Source organism: Pipistrellus hanaki (genome assembly GCF_964339955.1).
Source record: "Pipistrellus hanaki genome assembly, chromosome: X".
Lineage (NCBI taxonomy): Eukaryota > Metazoa > Chordata > Mammalia > Chiroptera > Vespertilionidae > Pipistrellus > Pipistrellus hanaki.
The window spans coordinates 36,151,477-36,168,331 of record NC_140524.1 but is presented as its reverse complement, the minus strand read 5'-3'; the positions used below and the strand labels follow the sequence as shown (position 1 = coordinate 36,168,331).

Here is a 16,855-nt window from a genome sequence, read left to right as displayed (position 1 = left end):
AAAATAAGCTTTGAGTGCTGATTGCTAGAGGAATCAACTTGAAAACATTATTGTTAGAAAACAAGTTTTTGCTCAAGCCAGCATGGGGGCTTGAGGGTAGCTGTCCTTTAAGTGTGCATCATTTTCCATGCTTTGCCTTGCTTCTCAGACCTGTGCCAGGGCTGCTTGGGCACAATTTTAAAGGCGTGATTAGATTTCTATAAATCTGATTAGATTTCTTTAAATCACTGAAGTGAAAAACTACCATTGCAAAATCTACCCATATAAGGCCACCCAGGTTAGTCAGTACTGGCCCTTTTGCATAGAAAGTGATAGGGATTCACAAAAGAGCATGACCTAAATGGAAAGAAACCATACACAAATGCATATTTACTATTTTAATAATTAAATACAGAATGTTAATTTTCAGAAAAGAAGTGTTTAGTATTTTAGCATACCTGGAGAGCTGACCTGTGCAGGAAAGAGTTAACACAACAGGCCTAAATTAACACAACAGTGGCTGGAAGAAAATCAGCTGCCTTGGTTTCTAGGGGGTTGGTGTTGAGCAGTGGTTTTATTGATTGAATTGCAACCAGTGAAAATGGAGGGAAAATACTCAACTACTCCCTTATTAGATTTTGAGCATGTATAGCCCACATACTGCTCCCAGTATTTATCACTAGTTATGAGGAAGTCAAAGAAAAGGGGTGGACAGATCATCAGGATTTAGGATTAAATATGACTACTGATAACACTTATTCACTCCTAATTGAGTGCATAGTATTATATTAAGTGCTAAAGAGGCAAAAAAAAAAAAAATAGAAGATGTATCCTTCAGCTTTGTGGCCTAACTAAATTAAAGCATAGAGGAAATATGGTAGAAATCTACTCTAAAAATTACTAAATAGGATCACAATCCCTGCTGAGTAGTTATAAGGCAAGTCCCAACCAGGATATTAGCAGCTGGGATTGAAAATGGATTGAGGATCCAAAGGGGAGTGAAAGGCATAGTTTGAGGTATTGATTTGATGAAATATAAGATTTGTATTTGCGTGATGATGAATAGGATAGGGATGAGGTTGCTTTTCTTATTGTTCTTATGTCCAATTGTATGCAGGTCAATATGTAACATTTACTAGAACAGCCAATAGTACTGTTAGAATCATTTAGTTGTCTAGTTTCTCTTCCTTTTCCTAATTTGCAAGTATAAACAGATAAGTAAATCAAGTATTATTATATAGAATTACTCCAATTTGTAGTTACAACTAAATCTCTTCAGATAATCAAGAAATATGTTAAGACATTGCCAATTATGGTATTCTTTCATTCTAGGTTCTGCTTTAAGATTTTTCAGAGTTGAAAAGAAGTATGGGGAAAGGAATCTAGGGATTATCCTACCCACTAAAATTATTATGAAGGCTATCATCTAGCCCTAATTATGAGTCCTCCTGTCTTGTAAAATTTTGCATGCTCATTTAAATGATAAAATAATTGTTCATATTCATTAATAAAATAATACCTTCTGCTAGCATGATCATGTATTACTAAATAATAAGTTATAGTCTGTTATTTTAATATTAAAATGATTTTTGAATATTTTTATAAATGGGCTTTAAATTTCATTGTACTGCAGATTCAAACCTTGAATACAGTTTATCAGATGAGTATTGCAAGCATCATTTCTTGGTTGGTCTGCTTCTGAGGGAAACCTCCATTGCTCTTCAAGACAATTATGAGATCAGATATACAGCTATCTCTGTCATAAAGAATCTTTTGATAAAGCATGCATTTGATACTAGATACCAGCACAAGGTAAGAATGTCTATATAATTCATCAGTATCATGCTAGTAAATTTCTGCTAAGATTTTGCACTAATGATGACGTTTTCTGTGAGAAACATAACATGAGCATTGTTGCTTATTTTTATAAATAAGTCTTATTTCTGTTTCATATGATTAGGTTTTAAAAATATTGTTTTGTTAACTGTTGAAGAAAACACTGGTTTCTCCCTTTGGCCATATTTTGACCTGCTTTTCTGAGGAGTAAGGGTTTTGGGAGAATATTAAGAATGAAATTAAAATTGAAAATAGTCACTTAGAATCCTACTGAGTATTCCTAAATTTAAGCTGATTTGTGTTCTATCAGAAGTAGGATATTCTATTTCATAATATAATTTCATTCTTCCTTTTAATAGTTTCTTTAGGCCTAGTAAATTTCTTCACTACATTTCATGGATGTCCTATTTATACCTTCCCACCCCAAAATCATTTTTCTTTTGTCACTGGGGTTGAGAAAATAAACATTTTCTGTCACAAATAGCAGCATTACTGTGGATTGATTTTGCTCTACATGACATCAACACATTGCCCTGACTGCCACTATCATATCCAAATATAAGTCACCCCCAAAACACTATTTATGAGTAGTGATAAGGGATTTTGCATAAAGTACTATTCACCGGTATACATGCCTCAAAGGTTATATGAGCCAAACTTTATGAAACACATCTAGAAAGATGTCAAAGTTCCTCTGTTTATTACCATAGAGTTGCAAGACAAAAATATATTCCAACACTGGAACCTGCCAATAGAAACTGCTACAGACTATCAAGTGGGATTCTTGGCATGCTGATCTGATATGTTGGAATGGCCCATGAAATAAGTCTTTCTCAAGCAGTCCTTGGACCTGGCATTGGTTCCACCTTGATGAAGGACATGATACTTATAAATTCTCATTTGTTAAAATATTTATCAGGGCGACTGGGTCAGCCATTTTGACTGAACAGACTGGTGGATTTAGGCACTATTTTTAGTTATTTTGTTTTTTAACCAAATCAACCAATTCTTTCCCTGCACTCTGTTCATAGACCCGCTGTTTCAGCACCACATTATGTGATTTTGGGTCTGGATTTCATGGGTGGCTTCCAAGTGCTTATGTCCTCTCCACTGGCAGATGCTCTCCTTTTTCTTAATAGATAGAGTCTATATGTTTACTATATTATTTATACCCAGATGAATTTTTTTTAATTTTATTGGTTTCAGAGAGGGAGGGAGAGAGAGACAGAAACATCAGTGATAAGAGAATCACTGATCTGCTGCCTCCTGCACTCCCCCCACTGGGGATCGAACCAGCAACCTGGGCATGTGGCCTGATTGGGAATTGAACCATGACCTCCTAGTTCATAAGTCAACGCTCAACCACTGAGCCATACTAGCTGGCCTAATTAAATTTTTTACTTACAATATTTGCTACTTTCATTTATGCAATTCTATTATATAGTAGATTTAAACTCCTCACCTTTAAGATGTTATTAATTACTTATTGCATTTGCATTTTGTCAGATTATAACTAATAAAGTAACATCCTTCCACTTAATGTAGTTGCTCTATGTACCCCCTTTTTTTTATATCATTTTAACGCAGTTAACTAGTATAATATATCTAAATGAAAAGCTATCTTAAAGCCATCCGTTCCAACCAAGTTTAGTCACTCCTTTAAAAATGCTAGTTACCACTGGATTCTGGTTAACTGCTGCTTATGCCCTAGTAGTAGGGAAAAGGATCTTATACAATGTAGAGGAATATGTCTTTAGCTGTGATTTCAAAGGATTCATGGGAGAAGTACAAAATGAACTTTCCCTCTGTGAAGCAGGAAGTTGCACTCCCCCCTACCCAATCTCTTTAGATCAAAGTGAAGGAAAAAGGGATTTCACTAGTGCCTTACCTAGAATTGGATTTTTAAATACAAATGCTCCTTAACTTCTGATGGGGTTACATACTGATAAACCCACTGTAACTTGAAAATATCATGAGTTGAAAATGCATCCCTTACCGAACATCATAGCTTAGACTAACCTACCTAAAATGTGCTGAGAACACTTACATGAACCTACAGTTGGGTAAAATAATCTAACACAAAGCCCATTATATAATTAGGTGTTGAATATCTCATGTAATTTACTATGTGTATTGCTTTCCCACCATTGTAAAGTAAAAAAAAAAAAAAAAAAAGGTAACTTGAACCATCATAAGATGGGGACAATCTGTATTTTATGTCACATATTGGACATTCTTTAAATGTCCAAAATACTTTTTAAAATTCTGAAAATAGTATATGTACATACACATACATACACGACTATTGTTATCTGTAAATAAGTTAAATATTATGCCCGTTTGAGTGTTTTGAGGTTTGAGACTATGGGAAAGATTGAAATACCAAACTTATTACTCTCCCAGTGACTTTTGAAGTCCTTTCCTCTTTGTTCAAAATTTTAGGTATGAATGAACATAGGATTTTCTCTAACAGAACTTTGCTTCATGGGCCTGGTTAACCAAAGCTTCAATTCCTCACTTTCTTTGGTCCAAAGAATTCACAGATGGCCTGACTTAGGGCACATTTGTAAAATACAAATAATGATGCCAAAGTGAGGGTAGACAGAGGAGCTTCAAGTACCTATAATTTCTATCATGTCCCCAAAAGTTACTCCAAATAAACACACAGTCAAGAAAAGAAAATGCGGTCCGAAACCGGTTTGGCTCAGTGGTAGAGCGTCGGTCTGCGGACTGAAAGTCCCGGGTTCGATTCCGGTCAAGGGCATGTACCTTGGTTGCGGGCACATCCCCAGTAGGGGGTGTGAAAGAGGCAGCTGGTCGATGTTTCTCTCTCATCGACGTTTCTAGCTCTCTATCTCTCTCCCTTCCTCTCTGTAAAAAATCAATAAAATATATTTAAAAAAAATAAAATTAAAATTAAAAAGGAATAATCTGCATACATGGTAAAAATCAATCTATCAGTAAAATGCCTTTCTCACATTCCTTACCTCCATGCTCTAATTTATCTCTCCAGAAGCAGCTACTGTTATCATTTTCTTATATATACTTTTACTGTATGCAGGCATAATGTATATACAGGATGGGACAAAAGTAGGTTTAAAGTTGTGAGTATATGAAACACAGTTTATTCTTGTATTATTAATTACTGTATTATTTTCCACATGAAAAACTGTAAACCTGCTTTTGCCCCACCCTGTATAATAGATACCATTATGCATTTTTCTTTTTTCATTTAACAATACACCATAAAGTTAGATTATATGATGGTACATTGCAAATATGGATACACCTTATTATATTTATCTACCCTTTTTCTAATAAATAGATTCTGAGGTTATTGTCTATCTTTTGTGCAGGCAAAATTTTTCATAGATCTCCTTCCCTAGTGATCACTCACTATCAGAATTAAAATGGGCTCGAATCCAGAAGCTGTAATATTAATAATAGCAGCTAAAATGTATTGAGGACTCTATATGCCAGACATTTATTAAATAACTCACATGAATTATTATTATCATCCCCGTTTTACCAAATAGAAAACTGATTAAGTGACTTGATCACAATCACACAACTAGTAACAGGAGAGCTGGCATTCATGTATTTCTAAAATCCAAAATTCGTGCTCTTACCCACTATACTGTATTGGCTCTCAAGTCTTAAGTGGGACACTATAATATTAGAGAATGTCTAAGAAAGGTCGGTCATGATGGCGAAAAATCTTGAAACCAAAGCCATCTCTATATATAAAAGGCTAAGCGATGGGTCAACAGTGTGACACATACTGACCACCGGGGGCAGATGCTCAATGCAGGAGCTGCCAAGCGACAGCAACTTTTCAGTGTCCTCTTGGACTCCGTGACCCCTCGGGGGATGTCAGACTGCTGGTTCGGGCCACATTCCTGCAGACCAGGCTGGGGAGCCTCACCTGTGAGAGGGATCCCGCTCACTCTGCAGCTGCCCTTCGAGCCCCAGTGCCACCCCAGGTGCCACTGGCCAGGGAGGGACCATGGGAGGTTGGCTCCAGGGCATGTCTGCCGGTTCTCTCCCAGTCCCACCTCACTGGCCACCACCCAGGGACTGCCTGCATTAGTCCCTGCACCAGAGGGACTAATTAATTTCCTTTCAATGTGCATGAATCCATGTACCGGGACACTAACGGAAAGAATAAAGGAAAATAATAACGACTGTTTAGCCTTGTGAAGAGTGAGTTAAGACAATTGATGGTAACTGTTTCCAAATATTTCAAGAGTTTCCATGTAAAGTGGAAGTAGACAGAGCTATTCCTAGCAGGTAGAACCTTCACAGAGTAAATCAGCTAAAGGACCTTTCTAACAGTCCATAAAAAAAAATTAGAGTATTTAAGGAGCCTTTAAAACTAGCCATTTGTCAGGGATATGGATGAGGGCCATTCCTGCCTTGAATAGGAAGTTGGATAGATCACGGTTCTCACACCTCTGTGCACATCAGCATCATCTGGGGTAGATTCCCAGGACCCAGCCCAGAACTACTAAACTAGAATCTCCTAGTGATATGAGACTATTGATAGGGATAGAAATTAGAAATCTGTTAAGATGGGTTCCTAAAATTTACAAAAGAAGTGCAGATGGCCAATTAACACAAAATATTGTTCAAGAATAAATGCAAATATGCAAATTTAAAGTCAGATAAGATACTATTGATCTGTGTTCTCTAGGTTGACTGTTGTGCCCTGGAGGTCTTATCTAAATCTCCAGACAAGCCTCCTAAAGTCCTCAAATATGTAGGGCAACTCCTGTGCCATGAAAACAACTGTTTTTGCTGCTATGAGTGTATGCACATGTCTGGTGAGGATTGTCTATAGCTGACAAAAAACAAAAAATAAATTTGACTAAGAGGTTTCACATTAGGTAAGACTATTGTGGCCAGTTTTATTTATATATTTATAAATGTATCAATCTCCCAAGCTTTATAATTGATTTAGGGGGCCAAGATAAATCACATTATTTTAATTGCTATTTTAATCAAAGCAAAAAAGTTTCTTGAGTGAATACAGTAAATTATTCTTTTTTCACTTCATTAATTCATTCAGCTATTTAGCTAATGTACACTGAGTGGCCAGGTTATTATGCGTTCAGAGATCATCATAATCTGGCCACTCAGTCTATATCTGCCCAGAAACTGGGATGAAGCAGTGAATAGGACATACATGATCCCTGCTTTCATGAAACTCAGTCCCCACTGGAGTGAAAGAATAGGACTAATATGATCTGCTTTATAGTTCAATCTTATTTAAAAAAATAAACTTTTGCCTTTTATGTTATGTAATTGTGTTTGAAGCATGTGATTTGACTCTGTATTGCGTTTAAATCCAAATACCAATAATGTTCTGTGGTAATTCCAAGACTCATGCTTTACTAATTTGTTATTGATATTAGCCTGCTTTTAATCTTCAAACTGATAGGTGAAGCCAACTTTATTTGTAATATATACATATTTTATACCTATTAAGTTTTTTAAAAGTGTATTTTAAATTAGTTGACATAAAATATATCAGTATCAGGTGTACAACATAGTGATTACATACTTACACACCTTACATAGTGATCACCCTGACAAATCTAGTTCCCACCTGACACCATACATAGTAAGTATAATATTATTGACTATATTCCCTGTGCTATACTTTACATCCTTATGACTATGTTATAACTACCAATTTGTATCTCCTAATACTTTGACCTTTTTCATCCTTACCCCAATACCTCCCATCTGGCAACAGTCTGTTTAGTCTCTGTATCTATTAGTTTCTGTTTTATTTGTTAATTTATTTTGTTTTTTAGATTCCATAATTAGTGAAATCACTATACCTGTAAGCTTTTGATAATTCTCTTTCAGAACCAACAAGCCAAAATAGCACAATTATACCTCCCATTTGTTGGACTGCTTTTGGAAAATATACAGCGATTTGCAGGTCGAGATACCTTGTATTCTTGTGCAGCCATGCCTAATTCTGTAAGTAGTAGTGTGTTTCTATTGACGTTTTTTCTTCTTTTATTAACTACATTTGGAATTGGGATCATATGTTATATGGTTCACTTTTTACTCCATTTTTACATTTACAGTTCTTCCTAGACTAATGTTTCTCCAACTTTAATGTGCATATGAATTACCTGGGGAATTTGTTAAAACAAAGATTCTAATTCAGCAGCCTGGGTGGGGTTTGAGATTATGCGTTTCTAACAAGGGTTTGGCTGCTTCTGGTCCAAGAAGCACACTAAGTAACAAAGTCCAAGAGAACACCAAGAATCCCTTGTACCTAGTATTTTAAGACTTGCTGTTGTTCTGTGCCTTCATATAGTTATTGCCTTCTAGAGATAGTACATAGAACAATCTATTCCTACATCTACATGATACCTCTTACACATGTGCCTTCTAATTTTTTCTCCACATCAGCTATCTCCACTTCATCATTTGTCATTCCAAAACCTTTACGTTCTTGGTTATATTCCCCTGGATATGCTCCATTTTACCAATCATCCAATTAAAACATAGTGCTTAGAACTGTACACTTTATGGTGGGACTATTAACTTCCACTTTAAACCCCCCCCCCCACTCCATGTTCTGTGTGGCCCAAGATCACCTTTACATGTTCAGTAGTCCTGTCACATTGTTGAGTGGCAGATTAAACTGTGTCCTTTACAGCTTCCTTTGGAAGTACCCCTATCTCGATTTGTCAAGCCTGTGCTGGGTTCCCCAGAAAGCCACTTCTAAGCCTCCCTAATGGCTTGATTACCTGTAGCTCCCAATTATATCACCCACCTGAGTGTCAAGCTGGTCTTTCTTTACAAGACACGGTATTTGACAGTGATATTTGGAAATATTTTTCTTACCTGTTTTTCCTTTTGCAGCTCAAGTTCTCCCAGGGCTTCTGATCACACCCCTCCTTCTAGCATTACTCCTGGTTCCAAGCAAAGAGAATTGAACCAGACTGCACCAATTGCAGCTTTTACCAGCCATCTAGAGTTATGTACCTTATCCAGAAGTCAGTTACTACAATATGCTAGTACCCATTTATTAAATATTTGTCACCTAAATACCGATACTGATACTGGACTTTCACAGTGAGATTTGTTTAAAATCAAGGCATCATTTTAGTTTATTAATTTGATGTCTTACCCTAGTGTACAAGTGATAGAAGTATCATATTGTGTTACAGGCATCCAGGGATGAATTTGCATGTGGCTTCACTTCACCTGCAAATAGAGGGAGTCTGAGCACTGACAAAGATACCGGTAAGTCCTTTAATGATTATACATTTTATGGCTGTTTAGAAATGTACTCTATCCTTCTGTGTTTTTTTAAATATCCTATATAATAAAGATGTAATATGCAAGTGGCCATTATGCCGTGAAGCGTAAAGACCCTGGATCATGGATCAGCAGGAGGGTGGGGCAGCAAGCTACAAGCAGGCAGCGGAGGGCTACAGGAAGGGGCAGGGCAGCAAGCTATGGGGGTAGGGTAGAGGAGAGGTGGGGAGAGCTACAGGAGGGCAGGGCGGAGAGCTACTGGAGGGCAATAGTGAGATATTGGCAAGATACTGGCATACGGATTCATGTGCAGATACTTCCTTTGACTTCCACTTGCAGATACATTTCTTTGCTTAAGTTTCCTTGTCTAAGCTTATTAAAAACATATCTTAGTATACTAAGAAATTAGAGGATAATGAGAAAAACACTGGCCTCCAATCCACTTATCTGTCTTTAGTCTTGAACAAGACACCTCCCTTTTCTGGGCCCCAATTTCCATATCTATAAAATTACCTCTCAAATTGTGTGGTTTTCTTTGATTATTTTCAAGGAATTTCTTGTAATTTTATTTTATTTATTTTATTTTTTTAAAATATATTTTTATTGATTTTGTACAGAGAGGAAGGGAGAAAGATAGTTAGAAACATCGATGAGAGAGAGTCATCGATCAGCTGCCTCTTGCACACCCCCTACTGGGGATATGCCCGCAACCAAGGTACATGCCCTTGACCGGAATCGAACCCAGGACCCTTCAGTCCCCAAGCCGACGCTCTATCCATTGAGCCAAATCGGTCTCGGTGTAATTTTATACATAATTAAGTGTTTCAAGAAATAAAAAAAGCTAACCCATTATTTGGCTTCTTATGTGTTTTGATATAATATATAAACTTCACAATTTTAGATGACGAAGACCTAATCCATAAAATGTATCTTTACTTAAATTAACCCAATGCTTAACTTATACTATATTTTGGCAGTTCCTCCTTTTGCTAACAAGGACTTGGATTTTATTTTCTAGCTTATGGGTCTTTTCAAAATGGACATGGACTTAAAAGAGAAGACTCAAGAGGTTCCCTCATCCCAGAAGGAGCAACAGGATTTCCAGATCAGGGCAACACTGGCGAAAATGTAAGAACCTAAATATAAGATAACCCTAACGATACCTTAGGCTACAACAATCTTTCTTTTTGTGTAAATAATAGCTTTCTACTTTCCTGTAGTCTGTCCTGGATTTGTAAAAAAAAAAATCCCATAATTTTTGGATATTTTAGCATTTGCTTCCTATCCTGGCAGCTGCTACTTGGGTATCTTAAACTGTTTATAGGTGCTAAGACACTTTAAGACTTCTAATTCAGAATACCTCCTTGAACCCCTAGCACACTGTACTGTACCTGTTCTAGAGAGGGAAGGTTCAAGTTTAAAATATCTAATGTACCTTGTCACTTAAATCACTTCCTAGCAGGATTAATTCAGCCTTTCTTTTTTTTTTTCTTTATTGATTAAGGTATTACATGTGTGTCCTTATCCCCCCCCCCCCATCCCGCGATGTCTGTATCCATTGGTTATGCTTATATGCATGCACACAAATCCTTTGGTTGATCTCTCCCCCTTTCATTCTTTTATAATAGAATAATTGTACCAATTTGGGAGAGAAAATTGGGTCTCCAAATTAAGGATCTCAGCATCTAGTATTAGAATATATTCTCCAACTCTTCCAAATCATTTTTCAAACCTAATATTAAAGTTTATGAGAGATGTCTGCCTTGAGTTAGAGAAACTTCATTTTAGATCAGTAAAATCTTGTCACGTTGCTATGTAAAATCTTTTTTAAAAACAGAAAGGTCCATGAAAATAATAAATTTCAACTTTCAGTTTACAAATGAAAACTGAGATTGTGATTTAGGACAGTCACACAATTCTGGCAGGGCCAGACCCGGAACCAGATTTTCTAATTCCAGCACTCTTAGTGTGCATCAGAATCTCCTGGGGTGCTTAATAAAATAGATGGCTGGGCCTCAGCCCCAGAGTTTCTCATTTAGTTGGTTTGGGGTGGGGCCTGCTAAGTTCCCAAGTGATGCTGATGCTGCTGGTTGGGAACCACCTCTTGAGAACTACTGGACTATACTTCCTGGAGACTTTGGATAAATAGTAATTTATGTACAAAGGTTTCTATTTCATACCATTTAGAAATATGACAACAGACACTATCATAGGTAAGACAAATAAAGGACGAAGAGGATAAATGATTTGCTAGTGGTCATACAGCTATCAATCATTCAGAACCTAGATGTTTTACTCCAAGTGAAAGTTCTTTCTTAGTAAATCTTACTTTATTAAATATTTATATATCCCCAGCACAGTTTAGCTCAATTGAAAGTATTGATTTTTAGCAAGGGTAAATTTTTTAGATTATTTATTCATATAAATCCTCAAAAAGGTCAGATCTTGTCATGCTTAACAACTGATACTTCAACAAAAGTAGTAATAGGAACATCACTTCTTTGTAGAAGCTCTTGTTTTCAAGTATTGATGGATCCTCCTTAGTTAATTATCTATAATATTATTAGCCTTTTTAAAGATAGATTTTTCTGACCTATAATTTGCAGTTTGGATTTTAATCAACTCCAAGGAGAGATTTAAATTAAAAAGTGTAAAATGTTTCTTATACTTTCATGTACCTAAGGCAAGTTCCTCCTTGATGTAAAAGCTGTTTTTCTGGGAATAGCCATCTACAATTATTTTAAATGTTTACTACTAAAACACGGCACCTTTGGGAATAAAACATTCACAGTATTCATGGCTATTTCTTGGTGAAAACCCCAAGGTAATTTGCAGTGATATTACTAGTTGCAGTGGCAATAGAGTCAGCCCATTTACCTTGCAAGTGTGAAATAAATTGGTTTTATGGCCTGGCCAGTGTTGCTCAGTTGCTTGGGTGTCATCCCATGCACCAAGAGGTCGCTGCTTTGATTCCCAGTCAGGGCACATTCCGGGTTGCAGGCTTGATCCCTAGTAGGGGATTGAAGGATGCAGCTATGGATGTTTCTCTCTCATTGATGTTTCTATCTCTCTCCTTCTCCCTTTCTCTCTTTCTCACAAATCAATAAAAAATATATATATTTTAAAATTTACATTTATGCTTAGAATTTTCCCAAATAGGACAAATGATAAAAATGTTTTTTTAATTAAAGGATATGGGAAACTATAGTATCAATATTGTTCACAAAATTGCTGTATTTATATCATAGACCCGGCAGAGTTCTACGAGGAGCAGTGTATCATCCCAGTATAACCGATTGGATCAGTATGAAATCAGAAGCCTCTTGATGTGCTATCTGTATATCGTAAAAATGATTTCTGAAGGTGAGTTACCAGCATATTAAACCTGAACTCTACATTTACCCTCACAGGCTCAGTTTTATAATAAGCACATGCTTATTAGGAACAGATTTTTAAAGACTGACCTTTTAAATGTTCCTGTATTTTAACTTAAAATAGGTTCATTTTAGTCATATACATTTGATTCCTTGAAATATTTTATTTTAAAATTTAATTTCTAAAATGGAACAATAGTTTTAGAAGTGCTGAACATTTTTTTCATACAGATCAAATAATGCATTAAATGACCAATGTAAACAGAAAAATATAACATTAACTAGAAGTCATATTTAATACTTTAACTTTTATTTGACCCAGGATTTGGAAAACAAAAAGCAAACAAAAAAATAGGAAGGATTCTTTGAGGGTAAGGAATACCATTGTTACATAGTACAATTGTATGGTTTTGTATGTTTCCAGATTCTTTTTCATACTTTTTTTTCCCTCCTTGCTATATAATTATATAATAGTATTATCATTTCCTTCCTATATTATATGGTAGAATATAACCAAAGGATTTTCATAAACTTCATGTCTTCTGGACCTGGAAGTAAAATCAGGTTATCTTATTTCCAAATGCCACATTTATTCATACAGTTTTCTTTCTTTTCTGAATATTTTTGCTCAAAAAAAATAATGCAGGAATGAAGAACTTAAAAGCACCTGGGTTCTGATTACCAAAGTCATTATCTCTTACTTAAATTCTATTTTCAGTACATATATATATATATAACTTGCTTTAAATCTATTTTTAACAATGCAGGATAAGTAGTAATAAAAACAAAATAAGTTGATAGCTAGAGAGATATTAATACAAATCAATAAATTCTAAGGCATATTAATAAAACTGTAGATAAACATATAAAATAAATAGCATCTTTAAAGAACTTAAAATCAAAGTCAAAGAAAACATATGCATATATGCATAGCCCATGGACACAGACAATAGTTGGGGGAGGGTTTTGGGTGGGGCAGGGGTTTGGTGGAGTGGGACAAAGTGGGGGAAATGGGGGGGGCATCTTCAATACTGTTAACACTTAAAAAAGAAAACTGTTACAAAAAAAGAGAATATATTGAGGCTATGTAATAGGCCTCCATGTTTTGTAAAACAAATAGAGAGCATTTTCAACCTGTTGGTTTTTTTGTTTCAGTAAATGATGGATTAGTTGACAACTACAACTCACTGTTTTTGTTTTCCCACGAGGTGAAAAGTAGGGAAGAGTAGATAGTAACTGCTAATGTGTACAGGGTTTTTTCAAAGGGTGATGAAGATATTCTAAAACTGTGGTGATGATTTTACAACTCTTCAAATATACTATGAACTGTTATACTGTGTACTGGTTAAATGGGTGAGTTTTAAGGCAAATTTACTTTTTCAATAAAGTTGTTTAAAAAAAAAAAAAAAAGACCCAACAGACACATGAAAATAAAAACCACGCCTGGGAAAAAAAAAATTCACCACCATCACAGCTCAACGAAAGTAAAATTGGGTTGGGGGTGGCAGATTGAAGAAAAGAGGTGGGAGATGCATTGCTAACTAGCTCTCCTTTCTTCCACTCCAATACTTGTGCATATGCACATGATGCATACACATGCTCACGCATACATACACCCTCACACACACCCTCCATATACTGTGGCATACACACGACACGTGAATGCACGCACACATATACACCATGTACTGTGGCATCGTGCTTGATACACGCAGGCACACACACACACACACACACACACACACACACACACCCTCCATATTCTGTGGAATATGCACATGGTTCGTGCATACACACACACATACACACCATGTACTGTGGCATCGTGCTTGATACACGCATGCACACACACCCTCACACACACACCCTCCATATACTGTGGAATATGCACATGGTTCGTGCATGCACACACACACACACACACACCATGTACTGTGGCATCGTGCTTGATACACACATGCACACACACACACGCGCCATATACTGTGATACCAGTGACAAACTTCTGGCTGCTTTTTTAATGTCATGGGGAAAACCATAACTGCTTTGTTTCTTGAGAACTTCGTAAGTCCTTCTTATCTTGTAAATGTTTATCTTACTTGTTAAACATTTGATCTTCGTTAGATTGTTCTTTCTTCAGCTTTTGCTTTTTGACTTTTAAAAGCACATTTTTAATAAGTAGTGCATAGTCATTGTCACATCTCCTTTTTAGCTTTTATACATGTAAAGTCATGCTATATCTATAAAGTCACATTCGTTGTATTCTGAAAAATATCAGCTTTGTGGGTCCTTGTCAATAGAAGTAGTCTAGTTGTCTCATCCGGTAAATATTTTTAGTCACTCTGTATGTGTTTAAATGTTGAACTCACTTCAGGTTTCTCTTGGCTTTCTTTTGTACTGGTTCATAAACAGTAGCAACTTAATTTCAACAACAACAAAAAAGAATTCCTTTCAGGTCTTCTCTTGGTTTTCTTTTTTATTAGTTCATAAACAGTAGCAACTAAATTTCATCAAAAAGATTATTTTATATGAAAGTAAAGGGAGCTATAGTTTATTGACTGGCAACAAATAAATGTTTCAAAGTCTAAGACATTTTCCAAATTGTTTTAAGTCTTATTGCCTGGTTTATTATGTCCTTAGAAATGGGGTCAGGGTCAGGGGTTATCAGTTAGTTAATAGTTTGTCCTCTTGTGAAAGAAAAGCAGGATGAGGGAGAATTACTTTCTTCTTTCAGTGTGCACCTTGGCTTTTCTCTTTATCTTAGACCCCACAGTGGAACTCTGGTCATCACATTGAGGCTTGTCAGCACCATACCCTGTTGCTACAGTAGATTCATTATTCTTTTTCACGGTCATGCAAGATCTCTGGTAACTGCTAGGTCTCTCTGAATACCCAATGTTGTAACGAGGAATACCAATCGATGATCTTTTCCTACTTGAAGTATAGTCAAGAGGAAATATGTGTTTAGAGATTGCTTGTCTTCTCTCTGAATAAGACTGAATTGTGAGTCTATTTTCAGGCATGTTTTCCTCTGAAGTTTCAGATACTGCTTCAATTACTGGGTTTTGTTCTGTACCCATATTGGAAAAGGCCCAGGTGTAGTCCATCTGAGTAGGGGTCCTCTGTGTGGAATTCTTGTGTGTAGATAGCTCTGACTTTTTTGCCTGGCCAGGCTTCTCTTCAGGAAGGTTTGAGATAACTTGCAATTCATTGTCCCTTTGAGTACTCTGTGTATATATCAAGGGGAATAGTGTAGGTGTCTTCTGGGTGGATTCGGTGGTAGACTTACTGGTATTAGAAGCTGCCTTATCAAAAGATGTCTCTGCCATGTCAAAGAGGTCTGGACTCTGAGGTAGAACTGTTAACTCTTGACTCTGTTGCCTTTCCCTTTTCCCTTTAGATTTAATCTGTGCAGTATTTGGCTGCTCTTTGAATTTCATAGGCATAAGCATCTGATTATCATCTGTAGGATCCCTGACTGTAAAAACGTTCACAGCCTTTTGAGCACTAAGAAGGAAGTCTTCACTACTCTCAGAAGAACAAAGCTTTTGCCGAGTCACTTTAAGTTTTTCAGAAAGCATTTTATTTTCTTCTCTTAGTTTATTCCTTTCTGCGGTGATCTCAGCAATAAACTTAAGGTTTCGTTGTTGGATATCATAAAATTCTTGCTGTAGTGTACTCTTGTATGTTTCATTAACTGAACAGCGGTCACAGGTTTTTGAGCGCAACTGTTCTCGCAAAGTCTGAATGGTCCCATTGAGGACTTTTTGTTGCTCAGTTAACTCTTTAATTCTCGCTATGGAGCCTGTCCACCTTCCATTTCCCAATTTCTCTTTCCTCAAATTGGTTAATTTGGTCTGTAAACGGTGTAGCTCTCTGTCATGGAGCTCTTTTAGTACTAGCCAGGCTTTTTTAAACTCGTCATTTGACACGTCACACATACTTAAGTCTAATTTATCAGAATCTGAAAGGGCCCTATCATCTCTCCTGTCTTCTCCACCATATTTCCCTGCCTGCATTATGTCTCACCGATTTGGGATTTGGAAACGGCTGAGACTGGCCGGCGGTTTGACGCTGCCACGGCTGACTAGAAGATGGTTTAAGAGTTTCCGACAGGCGACAGCAGGGATAAGCCCTTCACCCTTTTTACAGACCTTAATCCACGCTGCCTCAGGATATGGTGTGGAGGCTGGGTAGCTCAGAGGTGGAAAGTCCCAACAGCTTTTCGACAGGAAAAGCCAGTGTGCAACAGCCGAAAATGGCGCCGCAACAAAGGGAAAATGGCGCCTCAGTCAACTGGTTTTGAAGAGGCTGAAAACCGGAAACCCGATGACTTCTGGGAGCCCAGCTCAAAGGCATCCAAAGGCAGGGGGGTTGCG

General features: G+C 36.7%; 1 protein-coding gene across 2 annotated transcripts in view; it reads left to right on the top strand.

Moving 5' to 3' along the window:
- DOCK11 (dedicator of cytokinesis 11) overlaps positions 1-16,855 on the top strand; it is a 199,089-nt gene that overhangs the window by 120,956 nt on the left and 61,278 nt on the right. For both annotated transcript variants that reach the window (XM_084870353.1, XM_084870352.1), the window contains 5 exons: positions 1,613-1,791; positions 7,690-7,806; positions 9,012-9,087; positions 10,121-10,230; positions 12,351-12,465. In XM_084870353.1, coding sequence (XP_084726479.1) covers positions 1,613-1,791; positions 7,690-7,806; positions 9,012-9,087; positions 10,121-10,230; positions 12,351-12,465 — 597 coding nt within the window. The remainder of the gene's footprint in view (positions 1-1,612; positions 1,792-7,689; positions 7,807-9,011; positions 9,088-10,120; positions 10,231-12,350; positions 12,466-16,855) is intronic.